The 24,869-nt window shown below is 42.5% G+C and overlaps 1 protein-coding gene across 1 annotated transcript in view; it reads left to right on the forward strand.

Annotated features, from left to right (window-relative positions):
* The first annotated feature begins 127 nt into the window (after positions 1-127).
* Positions 128-24,869, forward strand: part of grm6a (glutamate receptor, metabotropic 6a) — a 27,922-nt gene continuing 3,180 nt past the window's right edge. The window contains exons 1-15 of the mRNA XM_040022622.1: positions 128-735; positions 2,565-3,194; positions 7,598-7,814; positions 7,893-8,028; positions 9,318-9,472; positions 9,589-9,729; positions 9,821-10,021; positions 15,524-15,663; positions 15,761-15,883; positions 16,350-16,614; positions 16,708-16,943; positions 17,025-17,186; positions 17,292-17,441; positions 21,404-21,544; positions 21,631-21,746. Coding sequence (XP_039878556.1) covers positions 2,610-3,194; positions 7,598-7,814; positions 7,893-8,028; positions 9,318-9,472; positions 9,589-9,729; positions 9,821-10,021; positions 15,524-15,663; positions 15,761-15,883; positions 16,350-16,614; positions 16,708-16,943; positions 17,025-17,186; positions 17,292-17,441; positions 21,404-21,544; positions 21,631-21,720 — 2,742 coding nt within the window. The 5' untranslated portion in view covers positions 128-735; positions 2,565-2,609 and the 3' untranslated portion in view covers positions 21,721-21,746. The remainder of the gene's footprint in view (positions 736-2,564; positions 3,195-7,597; positions 7,815-7,892; positions 8,029-9,317; positions 9,473-9,588; positions 9,730-9,820; positions 10,022-15,523; positions 15,664-15,760; positions 15,884-16,349; positions 16,615-16,707; positions 16,944-17,024; positions 17,187-17,291; positions 17,442-21,403; positions 21,545-21,630; positions 21,747-24,869) is intronic.

Raw genomic sequence — 24,869 nt, forward strand, 5'->3', positions numbered from 1 at the left:
GTTCATTTCTCTTCGTAAAACCTCCTCATTAGCTTCAGAGTTCACTGTAAGAATCTGGTTTTTAATTGTAGAGCTCCGTATGGACGGTGAATCATCCCCATCTCTCAGCCTGAGATCGGTGGATTCAGTCTGTTTATAAAAAAAATACTCAAAATCATTCTTTTAAACTTGTTTATAGGTAACTTTTTTGTTGTGAAGCATTTTATATTTACCTTGAAATGTCCTATATAAGTAAAATTGTACTTTTTGTCACACCTGACCTTCAGAGATCGACTCTAAAATAATCACTGGGCTAAATTAAAAAGCTAATAATAAAGTAAAAACATGTTCACGGAACACACACACCTACTTTCTCGTTGTGTGCTCGCAAAGACCCTCATTAACATGATTCAACCTGATTTGCAGAAACCTTCAAACAGCAGCGAGCAAAACGTGGTCCTCGCGCTGCAGGGAAGTCCTCAGCCCAGTCCTCATAAGGATGGTAAAACCAGTGCACGCCGAGCGTTAGTGTGCATGTTTTAATTAGACAGACAGACAGGCAGGCAGGTGGAGAGACAGACGGGATATTCAGTCCGCTGATTGGAGGAGCAGCAGGAGGTGAACCGGAGTTTGACTCAGTCGCCGGGACCAGCGGAGAGTTTACCGGAGAGGAGCGGCGGCTGTCTGCGGACCTGCAGGCGGAGCGGAGCGGGTTCGGGACTGAGCTCGGACCGCGAGGAGAGGGATCCCGCTGCGGTGAGTGCAGAACCTGGTGAAGGAAAACCAGTCAGAGAAAATGATTCCAGCAGAACCAGTGAATGAAACCAGTCCACGATACAGCAGGACTATCAGGCGAACACGGAAAACAAGCTGCTTTTATGTAATGGTCAACTGTGAGGCTTATTTTTCTTTTAAACCCAGATAACTGTTTAACCTCCGGGGAGGAGTGAGTGTGATGTGCAGCACGCATTTGGCTGTGTAAACATTCAATGAGCTGAACTCATCTGATCAATATATTTGTGACTTAACTGATCAATAAATAGATACATGAAAGTGATTCATGTCTATGTTCTGATGGTCGCTCTATTACTGTTAAACTTTAGATTGCTTTTTTCAATAATATTGAATTTTTGGAGGATGTTGAGCTGAGAGATGCTTCTTGCCTCACACGCTGCAGATCATTTTTTCAGGACTTCCATCTTCCTCTTTGAAGACTCATTCTGTTGAAAGCCCCTCCGGCTCACTGATAACGGGCTCTCGCTGCTCTTCAGTAACCACCAGGCTCACTGGATGATCCTGTTAATAAAATCTTAATTTAAGATTAAAATATGACACATATCAAACTGACTTTCTACTTCAAGAACAAACTGAGCTGCTGATGGATCCAACATCCTTAATTAAATTCAGCACAGACATAAGTTTCTGACTTTCACTCAAAAGTAAAAAAGGCTAAGTCTGCATTTTTTTTTCAGTACTGGGAAACAAAATTTTTCCATGAATATAGAGATAATGCTTTACCAGGGAGTGCTTAGTGAGAATACATCATCTGACCATTACTAGACTGCTAATCTAATCAGGAAGTGTTCCTCTGGGAAAATCAAGAAGGAAGAAGGAGGAAAAGATCTGAGTGAAGCTGGAGTCTCGTTAACATGGCTCGCACTTTTGTTTAATTTGTGTAAAAAGCGTTTTTTCTTTTTTTATGGTGAGTTTGAAACATGCAGTTAAGCTTATCTTTGGTCTTCTCTGGTGCTTTCATCTGCCACGTACGATGTGTCAAACTGCTGAAGGAGCAAAAAATAAAGAGTACAGTAGAGCTTAGAGATTTGGAGCATTTTATCTGATTCAACTTTAATTTGATTAGTAGTGTGTTAAATGGCAGTGATTATTGGAGTCATTCATCATTAGATAGTTTATTATTTCTAACGGAGGTTTGGAGACTGTGACACTGACAAAAGGATAAGAGGTGGTGCAAGGTGCAAAAGACAGCTCAGCGGTTTGGAGGCAAAGTTAGAGACATGAGGTTGAGAAGGTTTGGACATGTGCAGAGGAGCAGATATATTGGATAAAGGATGCTGAATATGAAGCTGCCGGGCAGGGGAAAAGGAGGAGCACAGAGAAGATTCGTGGATGCAGTGAAAGAGGACATGCAGAGTGTTGAGGGGATGGTTTAGAGGGTGCAGTGGAGGTAGATGATCTGCTGTGGTGACCCCAAAAGAGAGCAGGTGGAAGAAGAAGAACAGAGGCAGCTTTTCCTCTGTTCCACTGGAACTGTGATTGCTAATAAAGTTTATCTCTTTAAAATGTTAGCACAGCTGAAAACTGCTGTGATCATCAAAGAGGAAGTAATAAATCTGGCAAACTGAGTGTGTGAAGCAACTGTGGGTTTGACTGTAGCCTCAAAATGCCCCTAAAAGCTAAACTGTGCGCTTGTCCTTTCACAGCCTCGCAGAGTTTGGCTCTGACCATTTAATGAAGCAGCCATTTGAGGACCTGTGCCAATTTCTGTTTGTATTTTGCTTATCACAGGACAACCTTTGAGTCGTAGTGGAGTTACTGACACCACTGACTGTTTCTTGTCTCCTTAGGTTTCCACAGCAGGATGAAAGCTCAGTTCTGAACATCACCTCAGTATGACATCATCAGGCCCTGCCCTATCCTCTCTCCCCCTCCACCATCATCATCATCTTCATTACCTTCATGTCTTCTTCTGCACTTTCTGCCAATATCATCTGTGGCCCCGCCTCCTGCTATCTCTCTGCCTCTGGACTGGTGGACAGGTGGTCCAGGTGAGCGCTTCTCACCAGCACTTCCACCCCCACTCCATAAAGATACCAGGTGACATCACTCTGGGCGGGCTGTTCCCCATCCATGCCCGCGGACCCCATGGTGTAAATTGTGGGGAGCTAAAGAAGGAAAAGGGGATCCACCGCATGGAGGCCATGCTGTACGCTCTGGACCAGATTAACAGCGACCCTGAGCTGCTGCCAAATATCACACTTGGGGCCCGGATCCTGGACACCTGCTCCAGAGACACCTACGCTCTGGAACAGTCACTCACCTTTGTGCAGGCTCTTATCCAGAAAGACACATCCGACATTCGCTGCTCCAATGGCGAGCCGCCCATCATCCGAAAGCCGGAGAGGGTGGTGGGAGTGATCGGAGCATCAGCCAGCTCTGTGTCGATCATGGTGGCCAACATCCTGCGGCTTTTTGAAGTAAGAGCACACCTGTCTTTATACAGCATGAATATAGAGATTATAGCGAGTTAGCCCTAAAGATGGTTAAAATAACTGGAGGTTGTGAATTATTGAACTAAAAACTGAGACATTACTCAGTATTTACTCCACACAGAGCAAAATACATCAAATGTCTTGTTTTAGATTATATGGGGTTGCAAAAAGACTTCATAAACATACACTGGTGCTGGAGACTGGTGCACATATGGACTGGGATCCCTTTAAAGTAAGGTAATGAACAAGAAATAGAGTGGCTATTGGAGTATATGTATCACTGGCATCATTTGGATGTTAAAGAGCTTCTCGGTGGATTTTCTTGAGCAGTTTGAATTTATAGAAAATAATTTTTGAAAAGCAACTGTGGAGGGGAAGGAGTTCAAACACAAAAGCTGGGCAAAATCCCAACATTGTTGGTCAGATTAAATCTGGTAAATCCAAAAATGGAGACCTTATTGTTTGTTAGATTACAATTACAAAACAATAAATATAATTTCCCAGTCAGATTAGACTCTGCACAGTTAACAAAGGGATACTGCCATTGCATAATGAAACAGGAACACAGCAGTGTGAGTTAAATCAGGTGTAGAATGAAGTTCAGTTTGTTTTATATTAGATCATCATTTACAACAAAAATTGTTTAGAAAGTTGAGAATTTGTTAGTTTATTTTTTTTTTTACTTTATGGTTTATTTATTTATTTATTTATTTCATTTTTGAACGACATAAATTCTTCATGTAAGTGAAATTAAAATGTGTGTTCATTTGTATGGTGGTCTGAAAAACACGTGCAGAATTAGATTTGTTTTTTTTTCAAGTTTATTCTTTATTTATTATTTATACAGCACTGATCCATTCAAAGCAGTTTCTATTTCAAGATAAAAACCCTGGGACTCTATAGAGAGAAGGCCAACTGTTCTCCTATTAGCAACATGAGGGAGAATAAAACACCCTTTTAACAGGAAGCCGCCTCGAGCACACTTAGAAAAGATCATAGGGAGACAACAAACAAAATAATAATAACACACATTGTTGATTTAGCCCAGGAGCCGATGATACCAGTACGAGGAGGTGTAAGAATAGCAGTGACAAAGCACAAACTACAGGAGACCAAAAACGCAAAGTTAATGATATTTAATAGTTATTAATAACACATAAATGCAGGGAGAGCAAAAGACAGCAGAGTTGGTTGAGGTGGTGAGTGCATTATAAGAAGCCCCCCAGCAGTCTGGGCAATATTGAAGCATAACCTTATGGATGGATCTCAGTAACCTCATTCAGCGCTGACGATAAGACCGTGACCCAGACTGTGACCTGTAAAGTTTAAAAAGTACCGGCTCTATCACAGAAGCCTGTTTGCATCATTCTTCATTAACATGAACTAAATGCAGGACTGAGATCCAGCAGGACAAATATGGAGACGAGTCCATGTGTGAGTCTTTGAGGAGATAGTTAGAGGCTGTCAGCGTTAGAGGCTGGATATCAGCTAAAAGGCTCAAAGTTAAAGGTTTATATATGCAGCCCAGCCGTCCCCAAACTTTTTTGTGCCACGGACGGTTTAATGTCAGACAATATTTTCACCACCGGCCTTTAAGGTGTTGTGGATAAATGCAACAAAATAAAATGATACGACCGAGACAAAAACTGTGGTATTTTTTTAAAATATAATAATAAATTCTGTTTGTAATTGTGTAACTTTATTAGCAGCGTCCTCCTGAAATGCACCAACAACATTGAGAGTAACACCCTCCTCTCTGCCCCTTAGTGCTCTCTGGTCGCTATGGTAATGCGTAAATATTTATTTCAAAATAAGACACAAAACTACAACAGAGGAAAAGACCCAGGGAAACTGAGTTAACAACAAAACCCCTCAAAACCATAAATTTCACACCCGAGCCGGGTTTGGATGGAATACTGAGGTTGGTTTAGAAGCAAGTATCTGTGCTTGCTGATGTATCTGGGCCATCTGCAGGAAGCAGCTGAAGATCAAAAAACTAACCACAGCCTTTATTTATATAGAACTTCATAAAGTATTTAATTCTGAGAACTAAAGGATTACAAGGCTCAACAGAGCTGTGACCCTTTTGTGTTAAAAAGAAGCCTGAAGTTGTTCTTGGTTTCTTAATGATGAATATGAGTATACCCGCCACCACAACTTCTATAGATTAGCATTTTTGAGTTGTACAATTTCTCTGAGTTGTTTCTTTTGGTTTCAAATGGGCTGCATCAACTTAATCGACTTATGTAGGAGCACACTTTAGATCGCCGCTCTCTGTCATATATCAAGAGTGACTGTATTATAATAATTAAATGTGGTGTCTGGCTTTCATTTTCAGTATCTATAGTTCAGGTTTCCCATTTTGGGTGCAAAACTAAGAGCAGTCAAGTGTAGGTTGATTGTGCATGTGTGTTGTAATGGTGCTTTTTGCAGATGCCACAGACAAATTTCACCCACAGACCCATGCATATACAATATGTACGTATCTTCTAGGTGTGGAAGGTGAAGACACCACTATCTTAAAACTGCCCTCCTTATAAGAGCTTTGTGGTCAGCAGGCAGTGGCTCTTGTTAGAAAAACATGAAAGGGCATTGGGTTCAAAGGTTAGTGCAAAGGTAAGAGCTAGTATTGGGGGTTGGAGGAAAAGGTTTGGTGAGGATGGTGAAGGTCGCACATGCTCTTTTAGCAATAGTTTTAACTCATCTTCTGTTGGTAGCAGACTTCTGCAGGATCCCACAGTATTAGGGCCTTTATGTTGGATGAAGCCAAGAACTTTCATTCAACCAGCGCACGTAGAAGGACGGCTAGAAGAACGAAAACAGTGAGGGTTAGGAACAGGGTTCGTTTTTCGGTCTTTTCGCACTAGAAAAGAGCATATCATAGATAGAAACTGACTTTGGACTTTTCATTTGGAGTAAAATAGATCATAAACAAGGTTTTTTTTGTCATCGAAGAGTTGCTTTCAGATGATTGTGCAGTATTGTTTGGTTTCTCAGTCAGATCCGCCCCTCTTTCATAACAACCCAGACAGCAACGGCGTTGATTTTACAACCTAGTAAGTGATGTCACGACGATCACGCCCATGTTTTCTATACAACCCATAACTTCTTATGGATTGTGTGTATATATATATATATATATATAAGGATGGCTAATCTGGTTTAACATACACTCTTAGAGACAGACAGGTACAGTAGGGCAGACAGTGGATGGATGAAGCCGTCTGGTTGGTGGATTAATGTTTTAAACAGACACTTTGTGTCTGGATGACTGACTGACTCTAATGAAAGCTTTTAATGACTCTGTTACGGGTGCTCTCTGTGTGCGTTTTTGTGAAGATGTGTGTCCTCAAATTAGGTCAGATTTTTAAAGGGTTTTTGAGCGTTCAGAGCCGGGTTTGAAGGTTCAGTCTAGAACCGGGTTTACACTCCTGACTGAGTGTCCGTGAACCACACACACGTGTCTCGGGTATATTTTCAGCAGCTGAATTTTAAAGCAAACCCCAGCAGAATACACGTAATCACACATTACAAACGTCAGCTTCTGGCACATATGGAGCCCCATCTGTATTAAATCATGACTGTTATGTTTTGACCGATGAATGGAAAGTGCACTGAAAGCCATTTTCTCCATTTACGTACTTTAAGCTCATGATTTGGGATGGGTGTCGTGCTCAGAGACACTGCTGCATGTATACTAGAACAGCCAAGTGTCAAACCACCAACCTTACAATTATAACCCAATTGATCCCATGAGCCATAGCTACCAAATTTAGCAAACTGGTCAATTAGCTGCAAGCAGCGTTATCTGCGTTAACGCCTTCTTTTATAGAGAACCGAAAGCTGAGAGGACCCGATCACCTGAGCACAGACCTGCACCCCTGCTAGGTGATGTCACAGAGAGTTGGTGGGGGGTTGATGGTGCCATGGAGCGTTCCTAGGTGCTCACTGTTGACATAAATTAAGTGCAGAGGAAAAAGTGAAGGCTATAAAGTGAGACTCAGTTCATGTCTGTTTCGCTCCACTGAGGATTCTCCCTGATGATGATGATGGCTGTCATAACGAGGTCTGCTCTCATTAATGTGGAGACCTTCATTATTTTGCTCACAGACACACACACATACACACAGGCGCAGTGTTGTGCGTTAATGTGATTGTTATTCTGTTTATTGAGGCTCTGACACACATTCTGCTCAGCTGTTACACAACATTAATCCTCTATGTGCGTGCGTGTGTGCGTATTGTGTTCCTGGCCTGTTAAACTCCAGCAGCGTCTCCAGTCTGACCAGTGTGTTTAATTTAACCTGAGCGCTGACTGTCAGGATAAAGGACGCGTCTTTGATCAGATTCTGTTTAAACCTGTCACCTGTTGGATGATTGTCTCTCAGATCCCTCAGGTGAGCTATGCATCCACTGCTCCGGAGCTCAGTGATAACAACCGGTACGACTACTTCTCCAGGGTGGTTCCTCCGGACTCATACCAGGCTCAGGCCATGCTGGACATCGTCAAAGCCATGGGCTGGAACTACGTGTCCACCCTGGCCTCGGAGGGTAACTATGGAGAGAGCGGAGTCGACGCCTTCATGCAGATCTCCAGAGAGGCTGGTACACAGAGCTTTCTTTCAACTTGCGTGTTTTTCCTGATCTGTCCATCTCTTGGTAACATCTTTCTTTTTATGTCAGGTGGGGTGTGTATCGCTCAGTCGGTGAAGATTCCTCGCGAGCCAACAGCTGGAGAGTTTGACAAGATCATCAAACGTCTGATGGAGACGAGTAATGCCAGAGGCGTGATCATTTTTGCCAATGAGGATGACATCAAGTAAACACACAAACATCACTTTGTAGAAATCCCCTTTTTATTTATGTAGCAACAGTTCACAACAAGGTCCATTTCACAACTGTCTCACTGTATGGTAAAGACCATGAAGTATTAAAGAGAGAACTACAATGACACAATCTCCAGTGAGAAAGCATTTGGCAACAGTGGGAAGGAAGAACTCCTTTGTAACAAGAAGAGATCTCCAACACACCAGGGGCAGCCATTTCTGGTGACATTATAGGAAGGTTCAACAATCCTATGGGAGCTTAAATAAGGGATGCTTCAGGATCAGCTGATTCAGCACTTACTTTAACCTTTAATAAAACCCAAACTGAGAGCTGGCTCCACTGATAGCTGAAGGCGCTGCCTCCCATTTTCCTTATTGAAACTCTAAAGAACCATAAGTAAGCCTGCAGTCTAAAAGCGAAGCGTTCTTTTGGTATAATATGATACTTTGAAGTCTTCGAGACACAATGGAGCCTGATCATGAAACTTTGTATGTGAGGAAAACAATTTAACAGGGAGCCAATGAACAGAAGCCAATATGGGACACATATGTTCTCCATTTCTAGTCCCTTTCAGTAATCACTGCAGCTTTTTGTGTCCACTGAAGGCTTTTCATGGAGCTTTTAGAGCAACCGGATAATAAAGACTTACAATATTCCAGCTTAGAAACAAATGCATGAACTAGTTTTTCATCAGCACTTTGAGACCAGATGTTGCCTGATTTTGGCAATATTGCACAGATGAAAGTGGGCGGTCCCAGAAGTCTGTTTAACAAAAAACCCAACCTGACCACAACTAAGTCCATTAATCCTTTTACGTTTAGTCCAGATCAGGAGTTTTGACCAGCAGTGCAGGTGATTAGACACTATGAAAAACCAGTGACCTCCAAAAACCACCAGCAGATATTTTACAACATTGTCATAATATGAAGAACTTATTGGAACTTTTCTCAGGTTTAACTGATTTTATTTTACTTCTCAACCGTTTAAGGTTGATGGAATTTGAAGTGTTCTGAAAATCCTGTTAATGCGATAACTCAAGAAGGAAGTCAGAATTTTCAAATTAATGCCATAGTTGCATCTATTTAAAAACTCAGATGAGTTTCAATCTCTTTGACCTTGACCTCAAGGTCAGAGGTCAAGTTTTCTGGGGAATGAGGCGACTTTGAAATCGATACCATATGTGTGTCTGCTCAGAGGCTGAGGAGTAGCAATGGCAGCGGACTCATCCTCATGTGTTGTCACATCACTTACTGTCTGATTCTTTCTGTCTCTTTCTGGTAGGCGTGTCCTTGAGGCAGCAAAACGTGCTAACCTGACGGGCCACTTCCTGTTTGTGGGGTCAGACAGCTGGGGTGCAAAAAGCTCACCGGTCACTGAGCTGGAGGATGTTGCCGAGGGTGCAGTCACCATCCTGCCAAAGCGGGCTTCGATTGACGGTAAAACCAAGAAAACAAAAACGCAACAGGCTGGAATCCCAAAAAGTTGATTCATCTGGACGCTTTCAGACTCGATGCTGTTCGTGTTTTATGCGTGTTATACTTTTGTTGTGCAGGGTTTGATCAGTACTTCATGACTCGCTCCCTGGAGAACAACCGCAGGAACATCTGGTTTGCTGAGTTCTGGGAAGACGATTTCAGGTGTAAACTGACCCGGCCTGGAATCAAACTGGACCCCGATAAGAAGAAATGTACAGGTGTGGCTACACCTGAAGGGCGTCTGGGACCAGCTGTGAGTCAACTTATCGAGTAGTTTCCCATTATATGACACAGTGTGTGTTCCTGCAGGTGACGAGAGGATCGGACGGGACTCGCTCTACGAGCAGGAAGGAAAGGTTCAGTTTGTGATCGATGCGGTCTACGCCATGGCTCACGCTCTGCACAACATGCACCAGGATATGTGTCCCGGCAGCTCCGGAGTCTGCAACAACATGGACCCTGTGGAGGGACAAGTGCTGCTGAACTACATCAGAACCGTCAACTTCAATGGTAAGAAAACACGCAGACAACACATTACACTGTTTTACGGTAACAGTGCTTTACCTGAAGTAAAGATACGAATGTGTCCCCATACTCAGACCTGGTCTTGAACCTTGGCTCGTGAGGCATTGTGGTTGCTAGAGGAATGGGCAGAGTGCTTGGTTTGGTTGCTATTGTAAAACTGGTTCCATGTACATCATCTCTCTGGGGAAAAAACGTGATGCCAACTGGGTGTAATTCGTCTCCGCACTCTGGAAACAAACCCTTGGAGAGCAGCTGGACTGCCTTTCCGGAGATATCAAGGTTGGGATTCACACTACGTGGCAGTAGTAAGAAAAACAAGTGGCCCGAGGGGCGGATGCTGTCATATGTGGGTGGTAAACATTAAATTGGCATTTTTGAAGCACCAAAACACCTGAGGACCAGGATGTGGTCAGGTGTACATCTTCCACACTGAGGTTAAGAGGGGAGCAGAGCTTCAGGGCAGAATCAGTCCTGGCTGTTTTGAGTGAGAAGATGATTTGCATGCACTGACCAGGGATAACTGACAAGCAGCGGAAAGAATCCTTTGAGGAACTCCTGAAAGTGACGGATCTGTCCTTAATAGAGAAGGCTAATCTGTAAGACTTAGAGAAAAGCTCACACATATCCACGTAAGAGTGTGCTGATGTGAGTCTGCAGGTGTGAACAAGATTCTTCTGAAGATGCTGAAGGCTCGGGACCTGACTGTGAAGCATCACGGCAGAGAGGAGACACAGGGAGGAGGCTCATGAATCATTTATGTTAACTAAGAGCTTAATGTTAACACAAATGGACGATACAATGAATGTGGCAGTCAAAGGTGCGCCATGTGGTGAAACGACGTTGGATTTCATAAATCAAACATATGCAGGGGGAGAAGAGCTACACTCAGACTGAGGAACAGTGAGAGTTTATAGCAGGGAATGGGCTTTTCCTCCAGCTGTTGGGTCTTTAATGGACTCCTAAAGAAATTAACTAAAAGGTAGTAAAGTGAATATAAACATGTCCAAGTTGTCTGTGTACTGCTTGTAGACTTTGTACTGCAGGATTGTGTAGTTTGCTCTCAGTGCAACACGAGTGGAAGAAGAAGCTGCACAGCTCACATTTAGCAAGCAGCAACCTCGAGGGCTGAGGGTTGTTTTTTTTAAAGCAACCATTTTTATGCAATCTATCATGTTTAAACAGACACAACAAAAACTGAAGCTCCTGCCAAGTAACCTTCAGTGATGCCACCAAATCCCAGGAACACACCCAAATTGACCACAGAAGGACAAAAGAGTAGAAAAAAATAAAGCACAACATGAACATGAGACAGATGAATAATCTTCTGACTAAAATATTTACCGTATGACTGCAGTGTAGCCTTTTTTTTCTCTTTTAATTCATATACAAATATGTTTCAGTCAATTCAATGAACTTTTTTCTGTTTTTGCCATCAAACATTTAGACGTTGATTAACCGTCAGCTGCAGGTCTTTTCATGACGTCCAATCATAGTTGGACTTTACCATGATGTCGGCTTGAGTTACATCTTTGTTTCATTAGTTTCTAATAAGAATGATTCCTTATTCCGGAGTTGCTTCCTACAATCTCTGCATCGAATAAAATGTCAAATAAAATGATATAAACACATTTTTAAGCAAGTTGTTTGATAGAAAGAATAACAAGAATCCTCCATGTTTCCTACTGGAATAATTGACTTGACATTAATCAAGCAGCATTCCTGAGTCTGTAAGTTCACCAAATGAAACAGAAGTGAAATTTAAATAACTCGTGTTGCAGCCTGTGCGCGTCTATCCACAGTCATGCTGCTGTTGTCTTTTTTTTTAAAAAGATAAATGTGTTTCATTCTGATCTCTGTTTCTACTTTTGTAAGAGGCAGTTTGATCTCTAATCTTTGTGGATCAATATCAACATTCACACGTCTACAGTTCAGTTTTTGCCGTTGTATCGCAACCAGTTTTGACCAGAGAGAAGCTACAAAAAACTCTTTCTGTTATCAGACTCAGAATACTTTATTAATCCATAAGGAAATGATGTGGTTACAGGTGCTCGAAGACAATAAGAACAGCAACAGACTGAACTAAATGAAATAATACAGCATATTACAAAGTTACTGAATATAAGAAACAGCTCTAATACTTACAAATAGCTCAATTAGAAATATCCAGAATATTACAGAGATTAAATATACATGATTGACATTTTAATCTATTTAAATGCTGCATAAATGCGTTAACGGCAACTTTAGTTCAATTTTCAAGAGGAGTTTCACATTTTTAACAGTTAGCATTTCATAGATATCAGGGGCACCAGCCGGGTGGTCTGCAGGATTTCACTGTCCCAGTGAAGGAGCCTCCATCCATCCATCCATCCATCCATCCAACATCCATTCTCTTCCATGTATCCTTATCGGAGTCATAGAGGGGCTGGAGTCTATCCCAGCTACCACAGGGTCAGGGTACACCCTGGACAGGTCACCAATATGATGCAAGGCTAACACAAAGAGACAGACAACCATTGGCACTCACATTCACACCTGTAAGCAACTTAGAATGAATCAACCAATCAATCTAACCCCATCGATGGTTTTTATTTTTTGTTTTTTTAGCATCTCTCTACATCTACAGAAACTCCTCAGGACCAGGTTTTAGATTTTTTTTTTTTTTCAAGCAACTGAACAAACTGTTCCTGTTAGACATCAAATCCATATTTTATAAAGATGTGAAGCTGCAGCAGCTGGAAGACCGAGAGGATTTAATCTGTAACCACCGGAGCTGCATGCCACAAAGCACGCCAGTCTCTCTCATTCCTTCGTCTCCCTCTACATAAACTTCATCTTCTTCAAATCATCAATATTTTATCATTTTAGTCCAACTGTGTTCTTATTTATGGTTCTTTCTGATTTTTAGGAGATTGAACTTTAAGAAAGGCTGATTTTTGGTTCTGTGAGACTAGACACAAACCTGAACAGGGACAACACAACCAAAGGTGAATCCTGCAGACAGACACCTGGTGGTCATGTGATCTCTGAGGCCCTCTCATACTAATACTGGGATTTTTCTCTATAATGAAAATATTGCATCATAAAGAGCAACAGAATACGAGGAGCAGTGTTTTGAGTTCATGTTCTCTTCATTTAGACTGAAAGTTGCTTTTAAAGGAGAGCCTGGTGATATATTGATATATTCGGTTATTACTGTAACCTCGGTGTTATGGGCAGCGGGTGCTGAAGGGAGATTGCTCTGATTTTTCAAGTTTTATTTATATAAAAAAAATACAAAGTGCCTTGAAATCATAATAATTCTTATTTTTAACAGTAATAATCACAATAATGACCAGTTTAAGGTACTTTTTATTGTAAAATCGAGTCTTTATAACATTATTGTGAACTACACAATGATCGACAATCCCATTTGAGGAGCACTTGGTAACACTGGGGAGGATAATATTATTACATTGAAATCTATCTAACTATGTAATAATAGGCAAGAAACTGGGGATAATAATGTTATAATAAATTAATGCCTTTGAAGCAAAACCAGTTTTTATAGGACAGTAATATATTTGTAACAATGTCATAACCTGCTACCAATAAAATGACAATATCTTTGCATAATGTGCAAATTTTTATAAAGTGACTCGTGAAGAGTCAAAATTTCACATTTATATCTAATTCCATGTTAATAGCCTATTAAAGTAAACCTCAAGAAGAATGATGATAACCTGGAAACACATGTGATCGTTTATTTATAATTCCCTAAACAATGCAAAACTTCATTGTTCATTCTTAATGTGGAATTAGACAGAAACAGGACCACCATGCATGTTTTCAGTTAATATCACACAATGTTAAACACATAATTTATAATGTTACTTTCAAACAAAAAATACTACTGCAGACATAAGGTAGGATTTATTCAACCATTATTACATGGTAATAATATCTTGAGCCACGGGGCGATCGTGGCTCAAGAGTTGGGAGTTCGCCTTGTAATCGGAAGGTTGCCGGTTCGAGCCCCGGCTTGCACAGTCTCGGTCGTTGTGTCCTTGGGCAAGACACTTCACCCGTTGCCTACTGGTGGTGGTCAGAGGGCCCGGTGGCGCCAGTGTCCGGCAGCCTCGCCTCTGTCAGTGCACTCCAGGGTGGCTGTGGCTACAATGTAGCTTGTGTGTGAATGTGTGTGTGAATGGGTGGATGACTGGTTGTGTAAAGCGCTGGGGGGTCCTTAGGAACTAGTAAAGCGCTATACAAATACATGCCATTTATCCTAATATGGTATGGAATCAACCAATATTATGCTCATACTATGAGGTTATTGCCACATGTCAATATATAGAAAATTACCATTTTATTGCTGGCAGGTTATTATGTTGTTACCAAAACATCACTATACTACTACAAACTGGTATTGCATTACAGGCATTCGTTATTACCTGTTCTTACCCAGTTACATACATTTCAATCTAATATAAAACCACTAAACAGATAAAACCACTGACGCAAGATAAATATTTGGGTATTACTTTGGCAATTTCCAGTAATTAAGAGGTAAAAATTTGTTTCCATACTATTACTGCCTTGTTTCAGCTTATTACCACACTGTCACCATGTTATTACCAAGTTGTAATGGAAATGACTCTACGAGGACAACACGTTCTGGATCAGCTGGAGTTCTCTATCTTCTGATCGCTGCGTGGTTCAGGTGTTGGTTTAATTTCCACAGCTGGTTTTTGTTTTTATTCAGAGTCACGGAGAGATAATAAGTTAATGCACTTTGCCTGTTTCCCCTGTGGACTCGGTCTTTCTGATGCACCGTGTGTGTGTGTGTGTTAATAATTAAAGGATGCAGCTGCTGAAAACTCTGAAGAAGCTTTCTGCTTAAAGGACTAGCGAGAGAGTTGTGAGAGTTGAGTGAATGTGCTGCAGTTACAGGCAGTAAAGGTAGTTCTGCTCTCTGTGATCTCAGGATAAAATCAGATTTAATACAACCATGAATTTCTGATGTCTTGTCTGTATGCACAAATGCAAAAAGACCAGCAGGTTGGCTTTTGTTGGGATAGACCTCAAGAGCAGTTAAACCAAAGTTAAACCAACACAGAGCTTTGAAAGTCTGAGGTAATCCCAGCAGGAAGTCCAGCTCTGTCAAACTGATCCTTTAAATCCCTCCACCTGAAGCTTCAGTGTTCCCTTTGAGTTCATTAATATGTTGATTCATTCTGTCCTACTGTCAAACTGGATTATGTTCCTGCTATTTCTTTCAGCTCAGGTCCACGTCCATGTGAGAATGACCAACTTTTAGCTAAGTGTCCTAACTAGCTACACTCTGAGTTGTTGGGTCTTTAACTGTCTTGTCCAGCTTTCTATCAGCCAAATAATGTAGTTATTGTGCAGCTGAGTGTAGCTGCTGTTTCCCCTTAAAGTGGAGATGCCACATGTGGCCTCACAGAGATGAGCTGTTAAAGGTGACGTGGCCTGTCTGTCTCGCAGGAAGTGCTGGTACAAGCGTTTTGTTCAACGAGAACGGAGACGCTCCTGGACGCTACGACATCTTCCAGTTTCAGATGACCAATCACAGCCACCCTGGCTACCATGTCATCGGCCAGTGGACCAACAATTTGAGACTCAATGTAAGAAGAGTGAACATGAAAGTACTCCTGCTGGGTTTTAGTGTTCTGTCTTTCTTTGTGTGGCTGTACGCCTCTCTTTCTTCCTGGGTGTCTGTAGCTGGAGGAGATGCAGTGGTCAGGAGGGGATAGATCCGTTCCAGAGTCCATCTGCAGTTTTCCTTGTAAACCAGGAGAAAGGAAGAAGATGGTGAAGGGAGTTCCTTGCTGCTGGCACTGTGAGGTAAACGTGCAGCATGCATGCATCTTTTTATCTGAATTCTGAGAATTTATAATTAATTTGCTGTTTAGATCATCTTCGCTTTATCTGTGCACTATTATTAAAATTAGGAACATCCTGTCTTAGAGAAAGCCTGCAGTTGATGCAAGACGTTGCAGCAGAAACTAGAAATCAAAACTATGTCTCTCCTATATTAGCTTCCCTTTATTGTCCCAACAAAATCTGACTACAGTTTAATATAACATCACTCTGCTGACATGCAAAGCCCTCAAGCACTAAGCTTCATCAGTTTTCTTCCTGTTAAAAAGATTTTTTTTCCCCCTCACTGGCACCAAGTGTTGCACATTACGGATCACTGGATTCGAGTTTGTCTTCTAACCTGTCGTTTCTCTGATCGTTTGAATGTTGTGCTTCTAAAACCGATGACAGTCGTTCTTCAGGCTAAACAGTTTCTCTCCCCTGTCTGCAGCTGTGTGATGGGTATCAGTACCAGCTGGATGAGTTTAACTGTGAGACCTGTCCGTCAGACATGCGGCCGGTCCCCAACAGAACCGCCTGCCGTCCCACTCCCATCATCAAACTGGAGTGGAACTCTCCCTGGGCCCTAGTGCCTGCCTCTCTCGCTATGCTCGGTATCCTGGCGACCAGCGCTGTGGTTGGCACCTTCATCCGCTTCAATGACACGCCCATTGTCAGGGCGTCAGGGAGGGAGCTCAGCTATGTACTGCTGACAGGTGTGTATCGGTAATTACATCATCAGCTGTGATGATGACGCCATCATGAGGGTGCCGTCACCTGTCCGCCCCTCTCTCTCTCGCTCGCTGCAGGTATCTTCCTGATCTACCTGATCACCTTCCTGATGATTGCGGAGCCAGGTGTGGTAGTTTGTGCATTCCGGCGCCTCCTGCTGGGCCTCGGCATGGCCATCACCTACTCTGCCATGCTGACCAAAACCAACCGCATCTACCGCATCTTTGAACAGGGCAAGAGGTCGGTGACCCCGCCCAAATTCATCAGCCCCACGTCCCAGCTGATCATCACCTTCATCCTCATCTGTGTCCAGGTGAGTCCACATGACTTCCTGTTTCTGCCTATAGCATCTCCTCACATGATTCCCACTTTTTGTTCTCTGTGTGCGCGGCAGGTCCTCGGTGTGTTTGTGTGGTTTGGCGTCGTCCCCCCTCACACCATTATCGATTATGACGAGCTCCGCCCTCCGAACCCTGACCTGGCCCGGGGGATCCTGAAGTGTGACATGTCTGACTTGTCAATCATCTGCTGCCTCAGCTACAGCATCGTTCTCATGGTAACACACTGACCTGTAGCAGATACGTCAATGACCATCTCATAGAGCACAGATTCATCGATGTTGCTAGGCAACCTTTATCAATCCTGCTTGTTTCGCTGTTAGGTAACGTGTACGGTGTACGCCGTGAAGAGTCGTGGCGTTCCAGAGACGTTCAACGAAGCAAAACCAATTGGCTTCACTATGTACACAACCTGCATCGTCTGGCTCGCATTCGTACCCATCTTCTTTGGTACCGCACAGTCCACCGAGAAGGTAAGAACCAGGCCAAACCGAGCCAAGCTAGGTCAAGCTGCAACCAGAATCGGGTATATTTAAGAAGGCACGTACAAAAACATAGATATAATCATGTGACCTCACTTACTGGTTTGCATAGAGCTGTTTTATGGTGGAGTGCATTACATACACACAGTTAATGGTGAGTAACGTGACGTTCAGATGCTGGAGTTTCACTCACCAAAACTAGACTGCAGACTTTTTAGAGTTAATCACACCGCGTTATATTATCTGTTAGATAATGGCATTAAGAATACTCCACAAGACACCAACAGCACAAATACAGTGAAGTGACCCAGTTCACTGGCACATATTAGCTGAAGTTCAGCAGAGAGTCTGAGCAGATGTGCTTCTAAAATGCATAATGTATTAATAATATGTAGATCTTTGAATTACATTAAAAAAAAAAGCCACCATACTGCTGTTACGGTGGGGGGAAAATAACCCAAGGATTACAAAGGCGTTTATGTAGCAGGTTGTAACATGTTTATTTCTGATCTAATTTCCTGTTTGTAGAAGATGATGATTCACTTTTGGACGCAGCCTCAGGTGGACATTCAAAGAACTGCAGTCAACTTGGTCAGACCGGGCGGTACCAGGCTGACTGTCTTGTCAGCATATTGTTTTCGGGGTTAATCGAACTTCTCTGTCATGTTTTGGTGCTGCTCTGTGAGTGTTTTTAACGGACTTATCAGACAAACGCATGTCCATGCAGGAAGCCTGTGCTTTGATTGGACGAATTAGTTTTATTTTTATGCACTAATTACCAAATATCAGTCTAACACACAGAGTTCAAAATGTGAACGGTGTGGCTGACATCATATTGGCTTCATCTGTTATATGCATCAATAGATCCTCAGTTTTTCTTGTGACAGACCGTCAGGGAGATTGAACCCAGCAGACACATAAAAAGTCTTTTGATGCTAATATAAAAAATGCATTTCTTTACTCTCATTAACAAATAACCTGAAACGGTGAACCTCATAGGATCTCGTTACTCTTTAAGGAGGAAACCAGGAGTCACTGTTGAATTCTGGTGAGCTGTGCTTGAACTCATTTCTGAACTCGTCCTTCCTGCATGTCCGCAATAGGACCTTCATCATCACGCTGAGGAAGGTCATGTGATATAATCGCGAGCTGTGCCTAAACGCTGGCCTTATTTATTTACAGCCACGGGGAAACACAAATACGTCCTCACCTGCAGAGCGACGAGCTCCTGCTTTTGTTTCCTGTGAGGGGAAAATTAAAACTGTGAATTGACCCAGAAATGTGGTGAAAGCGGGTTTTAGTGTTTGTGGTTTAGTCTGAGCTGAGGGAGGGACGAGTCTTTAATGCTGCAGATAAACCGGAGCAGAATTAGACACAAAGTGGAGGCTGAGAGGGGAACAGCTGGATTATACAGATTATGGACAAACACAGGACGTAATTATAGAATAACTTTTTTAAACCAAAGTTACAAAGAGCTCCACCAAACAGATAAAAGAGACAATAAAAGACTAAAATAAGAGGAAGGAAAGAGCAGCGTCAGAAAGAAGCACGTCCAGCAGATTTATCTCAGAGCGGAGAGGAAACCACAGGGGAAGAAGAAAAGAGGCTTCTGGGAAGAAGAGATTTAACACGAGTGCAAACATAAAGATACAGAGCAGACCATCCTCGTGTGTTTTTGCTTCTGCTCTTTCCACTTTAATAGCTTGGATCCTGTAGCCTGAGGTCACCGCTTAGGCCAAACTTTCATGGTAACAGCACAGTTTGCAGTCCTGCTGAATGATTTGGTGACATGTTGTCTGCATGTTGTGTGAAGCTGTACAGCAGACCACAGCAGCCAGTCTGGCAGGTGTTTCATTAGACCGGCGCTGAGCAGCCCTCCTTCCAGCTGAAAACCAACCAGAGCTGCCAGAAACAGCACAGAGGTGAAGCACGAGCCAGATTTCCTCCGTGTTGGAGTCGATCAGCTCACACGGGCTCCTGCCTGTCACCGTCAGCCTGAACGGAATAAGCTGCCGTCACCACGGAAACCGAGAAACGCTAAAACTACATTAAGTGCGATTGTTTGTTTGTTTGTTTGTGTAAAATCCAGGAAAGAGTGTGCGATGTTGTGGAGGAGCAATCACTAAAATTAGAATTAAAATCCTTCCGCCTCCTCCTCTTTTGTTCCTCCTCTGCTCCTCCTGCCTCACTCTGATAACATTCAGTCCTCCTCGCTCCTCGTCTCTCCTCCTCCTGCCTCAGAGTCGAGGAGTGACGGATGCTGGATGGAGGAGAAAATAAAAGAAGCTGTTTTTATTGTCGTCTTTTTTTTTTTTATCTGAGGCCGAGAGAACAAACACGCACACAGAGCTGCAGGAGGATTAACGGAGAGAGAGGGAGCGTGTGTGGTTTGACTGTGGGGACATAAATCTGTTTGCACACTGTGGCCACTCGCCTCTCTTCTGGAGACAAAAACAGGTTCCTGTAAATCACTGCGGTTCAGCAGTAAGATTTCGAGTGAAGGTCAGACCCCAGAAAGCGAATCCAGCTTAGTGTGATATCGTCTGAAGTGATGGAAACACAGCTGTGTGGTTGAGGGAATTAACATGTCTGCAGGAGTTCACACGCACTTAAATAAAGCAACGCGATGGAAACTTGCTGGCACTGTGTTTGTGGGTTCCTGTGCGTGCTGCAGTGTGTGTGCTGTATGTATTTTATGTCCTCACATGTCACACACAGCATTGTGCAAATGTCCTGAACTCTTCCTTTCTTTATTTTTTGCTTCAACAAGCCAGAGTTATTTCTTTAAACTGGTCTTGAACCATCGCTCGTCTGAAGAGGTTTTTCTTTGGACATTCGCTGCTTTTTCTCTCATTTTCAGTCCAGTTTCTGTACCTCATCATTTTTTTATTCATTAAAAATTTTAATGTTGACCAATGAATCCTTCAGGCATAAAAAACTCTCTATGGAAGTGTAGTGTCTACACATAACAGACAATTTTGTTTTTGTATATTTAGGCACTGCTACTAACACACAATGTACTCACATTTCTTTAGCTGAATCTGAATAGGCAAAATGGCAGAGATAACAAAGTTTGACTGGCATGAAATATTATTTATGCACCGACGAGGTGACTCACAACGAGGTTGTAGCTGAAAACGTGGCATATCTCAGCACCGTGAGCAGTTCTCTTACAAATTTGAGGAAACTAAACAAGTAGAGGACAAAAGAAGAAGTGACAGGCGTATAGAAACATCTACAGCAGATGAACAGTATCTGAACCTTCAGCTGATCTGTCTACTGTTCGCTGAAGCCTCAGTAAAAAGGGAGACGGGAAGAAGAAGCTGAGGTACCAAATTATTCCTGAAGACTACTTAAAGAAATTACAGAAAGCTGCCTTGGAGATTTCAGCATGTGTTGAAGAACAGAAGTATTCATACCAAACTTTTATTTTCCAGCTTGTCAGTCTTTCAGTTCAGTTTTTGTCTTAGTTTCTGTATTTCCATCTATGTTTCTACTTGTTTTGATAAATTTCCTGTTTCACATGAAGCATAAACTGGTAAACTGCACAGCAACACCCAGTACTGTATTACACCTCCGTGTTGCAGTGTGTGTTTTTGCATATTTCACAGGTGCACCAGTAAAACATTCGAATAGCAAACTGGTCGTCCAGTTGTGACCTTTAAAAAAATGTCCCTTTAAGCCTGATTTGGTCACAAATTGATTGAAATTCTTCTTTTCAGGCTGTTACAAAGGCTTACCGAACTCCGGGCGTTCACCGATATCCCGCTGAGCAATTTTCTGCTGATTGGAGTTCTAAAAAAAATCTGCCTCGACCATGAAAAGTTTAAAAAATCGTGACTGTTGGTGAATCTGCTAGACGTCGGGGTTGCTAGAAGTCAAAGTAATGAATTTGCACAGAGGTCACCTTTACGTGGACAAACGTTCTTCAGCATCAGCCTCTCTTTCCACAGATGTTCATCCAGACAGCCACTCTGACCGTCTCCATGTCTCTCAGTGCGTCCGTCTCTCTCGGGATGCTCTACATGCCCAAAGTTTACGTCATCGTTTTCCATCCCGAGCAAAACGTCCAGAAGAGGAAGAGAAGCTTCAAGGTCTGAGAGCATCTTCGTCTTCCTGTCGTTGTCGTTGCTTCCAAGTTGCTGTGTTGCCTCACAGTTGCTGTGTTGCTGTGTTGCAGGCTGTTGTCCAGGCTGCCACATTGTCTCAAAAATCTACAAGTGACAAACAGAATGGAGAGACAAGGATTGAACCTGACAGAACGCAGTAATGCTGCAGTAATACTACAAACTAAAGGTACTGAAACTACAAACTGTACACACTGACGATCGGCCTTTGTTTGAAATGAGTCTTAAATGTGGGATAATTAGACCTCCCCTTTATTGCCATTGGTAAACTTTTCCAATATTTAGCTTCTTCCTGTCAGCACAGTTTGTTCGGCTTATGAGGCATCTCACAGTGCCCTCTGGTGGTAGCGCTTTTGCTAACGCAACAGTGTAGTTAACCTTCAGCAGCTGCCCCTTCTAACACCAGTGTTGGATGAGTGGATGAAGCTGTCCACAGAGGCTGAGCCTTTTTTCTTTACCAGGCTGTTAGGTCTCCTAACATGTGAGTTTATGATAATTCACTCATTTTTAGAGGCAGCTTCAAGTGGCCATTAAAGGAATTGCAGTTTTTTGCACTTCCATCTTTGTCTGGTACTAGTAAGAGACGGGCAGGATGTGAGGAAACACAACCCTGAAGCTGAGATGACTCCAGCACTCACGTGAATTTATTCTGCTGGTTTGCTGATAGTCCAAGACTCCTGCATGGATGGCAGGTGGAGGTTACATGTGTCTAATGAACAGAAGGCAGACGACTCCTGGCTCGTGGAAGCCGCTGCAGATATTTTTGGAGCTTCTGATGAATATTTCAGCCGCTGGTTAAAGATTTATCTTGATGTTAACAGCTGAGGTTCTTTGTCCTCAGAAGCAAGGCACCAGCACTAACGGGTGGCGGTTCTATTCCCTGTGGAACAGGGCGTAGCGTAGCATCTTATTCCTCTTCTGTATTCTCTGCTGGCTGATGCGACTGCTACCTTTCTCCTCGGGGAAAAGCACCAGACTGTTAGCCACAGGGTGAATTTAAGAGAGCAGAGGAACACCATCTTTGCACGTCCAGTGGTTTCCAGTGTTGTGTTTGATCACCTTTCAACTGTTACACAACTCTGATTATTGCTGATAAAGAGGTTCTGCTGCTTCTAAATTGAGGTTTCATGTTTTTAAATTTGAAACCCTAATCGTTGTATACTCCACAGCTGAGCTCTCATTCACTTCAATACAAACTGCACGTTCTCCATGTACTCAGCTCCTAAAGTACATTTATGAAGGCAGACCATAACGCAGACACAAAACATGAATAGAAAAGGATGCCAACACAGAAGATGGGTGGGTGAAGTGGAGCAGGAAGGATAAAAAGTGATTTAAAAAATGCATTTTTCTGCATTTACAAGAAGTCATAATTACTGCATCTTCTAGTTTTTTTTTTTATTTGCTTCAAACTTTGATATATAAGTTCAAGACATTAAGATTGAAGTTCTAGTCGGTTAAAACTGTTTTTATTATCCAAAATCTGCAGAAAAAAATCAAGACTCATCAGACCAGGCAACGGTTTTGAGCCTTCTATTGTCCAATCAGTGGTCCCCAACCCGTCCGTGAGTCGCTTGGTGCCGGGCCACGTGAGGCTCGGGGGGCAAAGTTATGGTTTTCAGGGTTTTTATAGTTAACTCTGTTTCCCTGGGTCTTTTCCTGTGTTGTAGTTGTGTCTTATTTTGAAAGAAATCTTTACACATTACCATAGCGACCAGAGAGCATTAAGGGGCAGAGAGCAGGATGTTACTCTCAATGTTGTTGGTGCATTTCAGGAAAACGCTGCTAATAAAGTTACATAATTACACCGTGAATTCGTGTTTATTATTAGATTTACAAAATACCACAGTTTTTGTCTCGGTCGTATCGTTTTATTATGTTGTATTTATCCGCGACACCTTAAAGGCCGCTCCATGAAAATACTGTCTGACATTAAACGGGTCCGTGGCCCAAAAAAGGTTGGGGACCGCTGCCTTAGATCACCTATCTTCATTTTCAGGCACAAAGATTCTTAAGATCAGGAACTGAATCTCTGACCAAAAATGTCAAAAGCTAAAATGACTTTACTTTTATGAAACAGGAAGTTGTGATGTTTTACAGTGTGCAAAGAATGTGAAGTGTAAAGCCCACGTCAGTCAGGATTTATGTTTGTATCCTGCAATTGTCTCAAACCTGATTGGCTGATATCCAGTTTGTTCTTAATAAACAACAGCACGATGTTACACACTCCCACCACCTGCCAGTAAATAGCAAATGTTGTAGCACTAAACTTTTAATAAATGCCCATGTTTGGGGTTTTTTCTAATTTTGTAATTTTTGTTGAGTGAGAGATGTGGAGTAGGATCTTTTAACACTTCATTATGTGTCACTGGCAGGTCGTGATCAGCTGTTTGCAGGTCGGACAGAGAATCAGAGCAGGCTGGGTGTAACACCGAGCACATACCTGTGTGTCACTTCGACAGCTAGGTTTGCTCTGCCCTTATAAGACATTCAATCTGGTAAAGTGGCGACATGTTGTCAGTCAGATATGGGTCACTCTTCTGCTGGTGTTTTCTACAGCTTTAGTCAGAAACAACAGTGAGAGAGAGAAATGGACAGTGCATCAGCTGCATTTTCTTTAAATCATATTAAGAATTTCATTGTCATTTAGAAAATGCTTCACATTTGGAAATCCACAGATAAAAGCAAGTATCAGCACACTGCGTATAATAAACACCTGTGTGTGTGTGTGTGTGTGTGTGTGTGTGTGTGTGTGTGTGTGTGTGTGTGTGTGTGTGTGTGTGTGTGTGTGTGTGTGTGTGTGAGAAACATCACCAAGATTAAAGAGTGCAACTAAACCAAAATAAAACCACCAGATTATTTATGACGAGGTTGAACTTTAAAATGTGTTTTCAGCCAAAACATCTACAGGAGGCTGTTGCACCACCTCAGTGCAGCCTGGTGGTTTTGTGTGGGTAGCTCCCGAAATGCACAAAACATTCGTCCTTTGGTCTCGTGTGGACCTTTCAGCACCAGTTACATCCTGTAAATCTGGAGTTTTACAGTAAATGCACTGGAAAGACGACATCAAACCAGCTTCTGGTTCTTGCAGTCTGGTCAGTTTGTAATAGATGTGAGACTGCGGAGAAAAGTGAACAATGGAAAACTAAAGATTACTGATGATTTTAGCTCCGCCAGCTAAAGGCATGCAGGTCTCACTGGGTCCAAGTTCATGTCCTTGGAGGTTCATATATGGACCATGTGCTAGTCAGTGGTACCCTGACCGCTGTTAGGTACCAGGTTAAAATCCTCA

This window comes from Simochromis diagramma, unplaced genomic scaffold (assembly GCF_900408965.1).
Source record: "Simochromis diagramma unplaced genomic scaffold, fSimDia1.1 OVJJ01000308.1, whole genome shotgun sequence".
Classification (NCBI taxonomy): Eukaryota; Metazoa; Chordata; class Actinopteri; order Cichliformes; family Cichlidae; genus Simochromis; species Simochromis diagramma.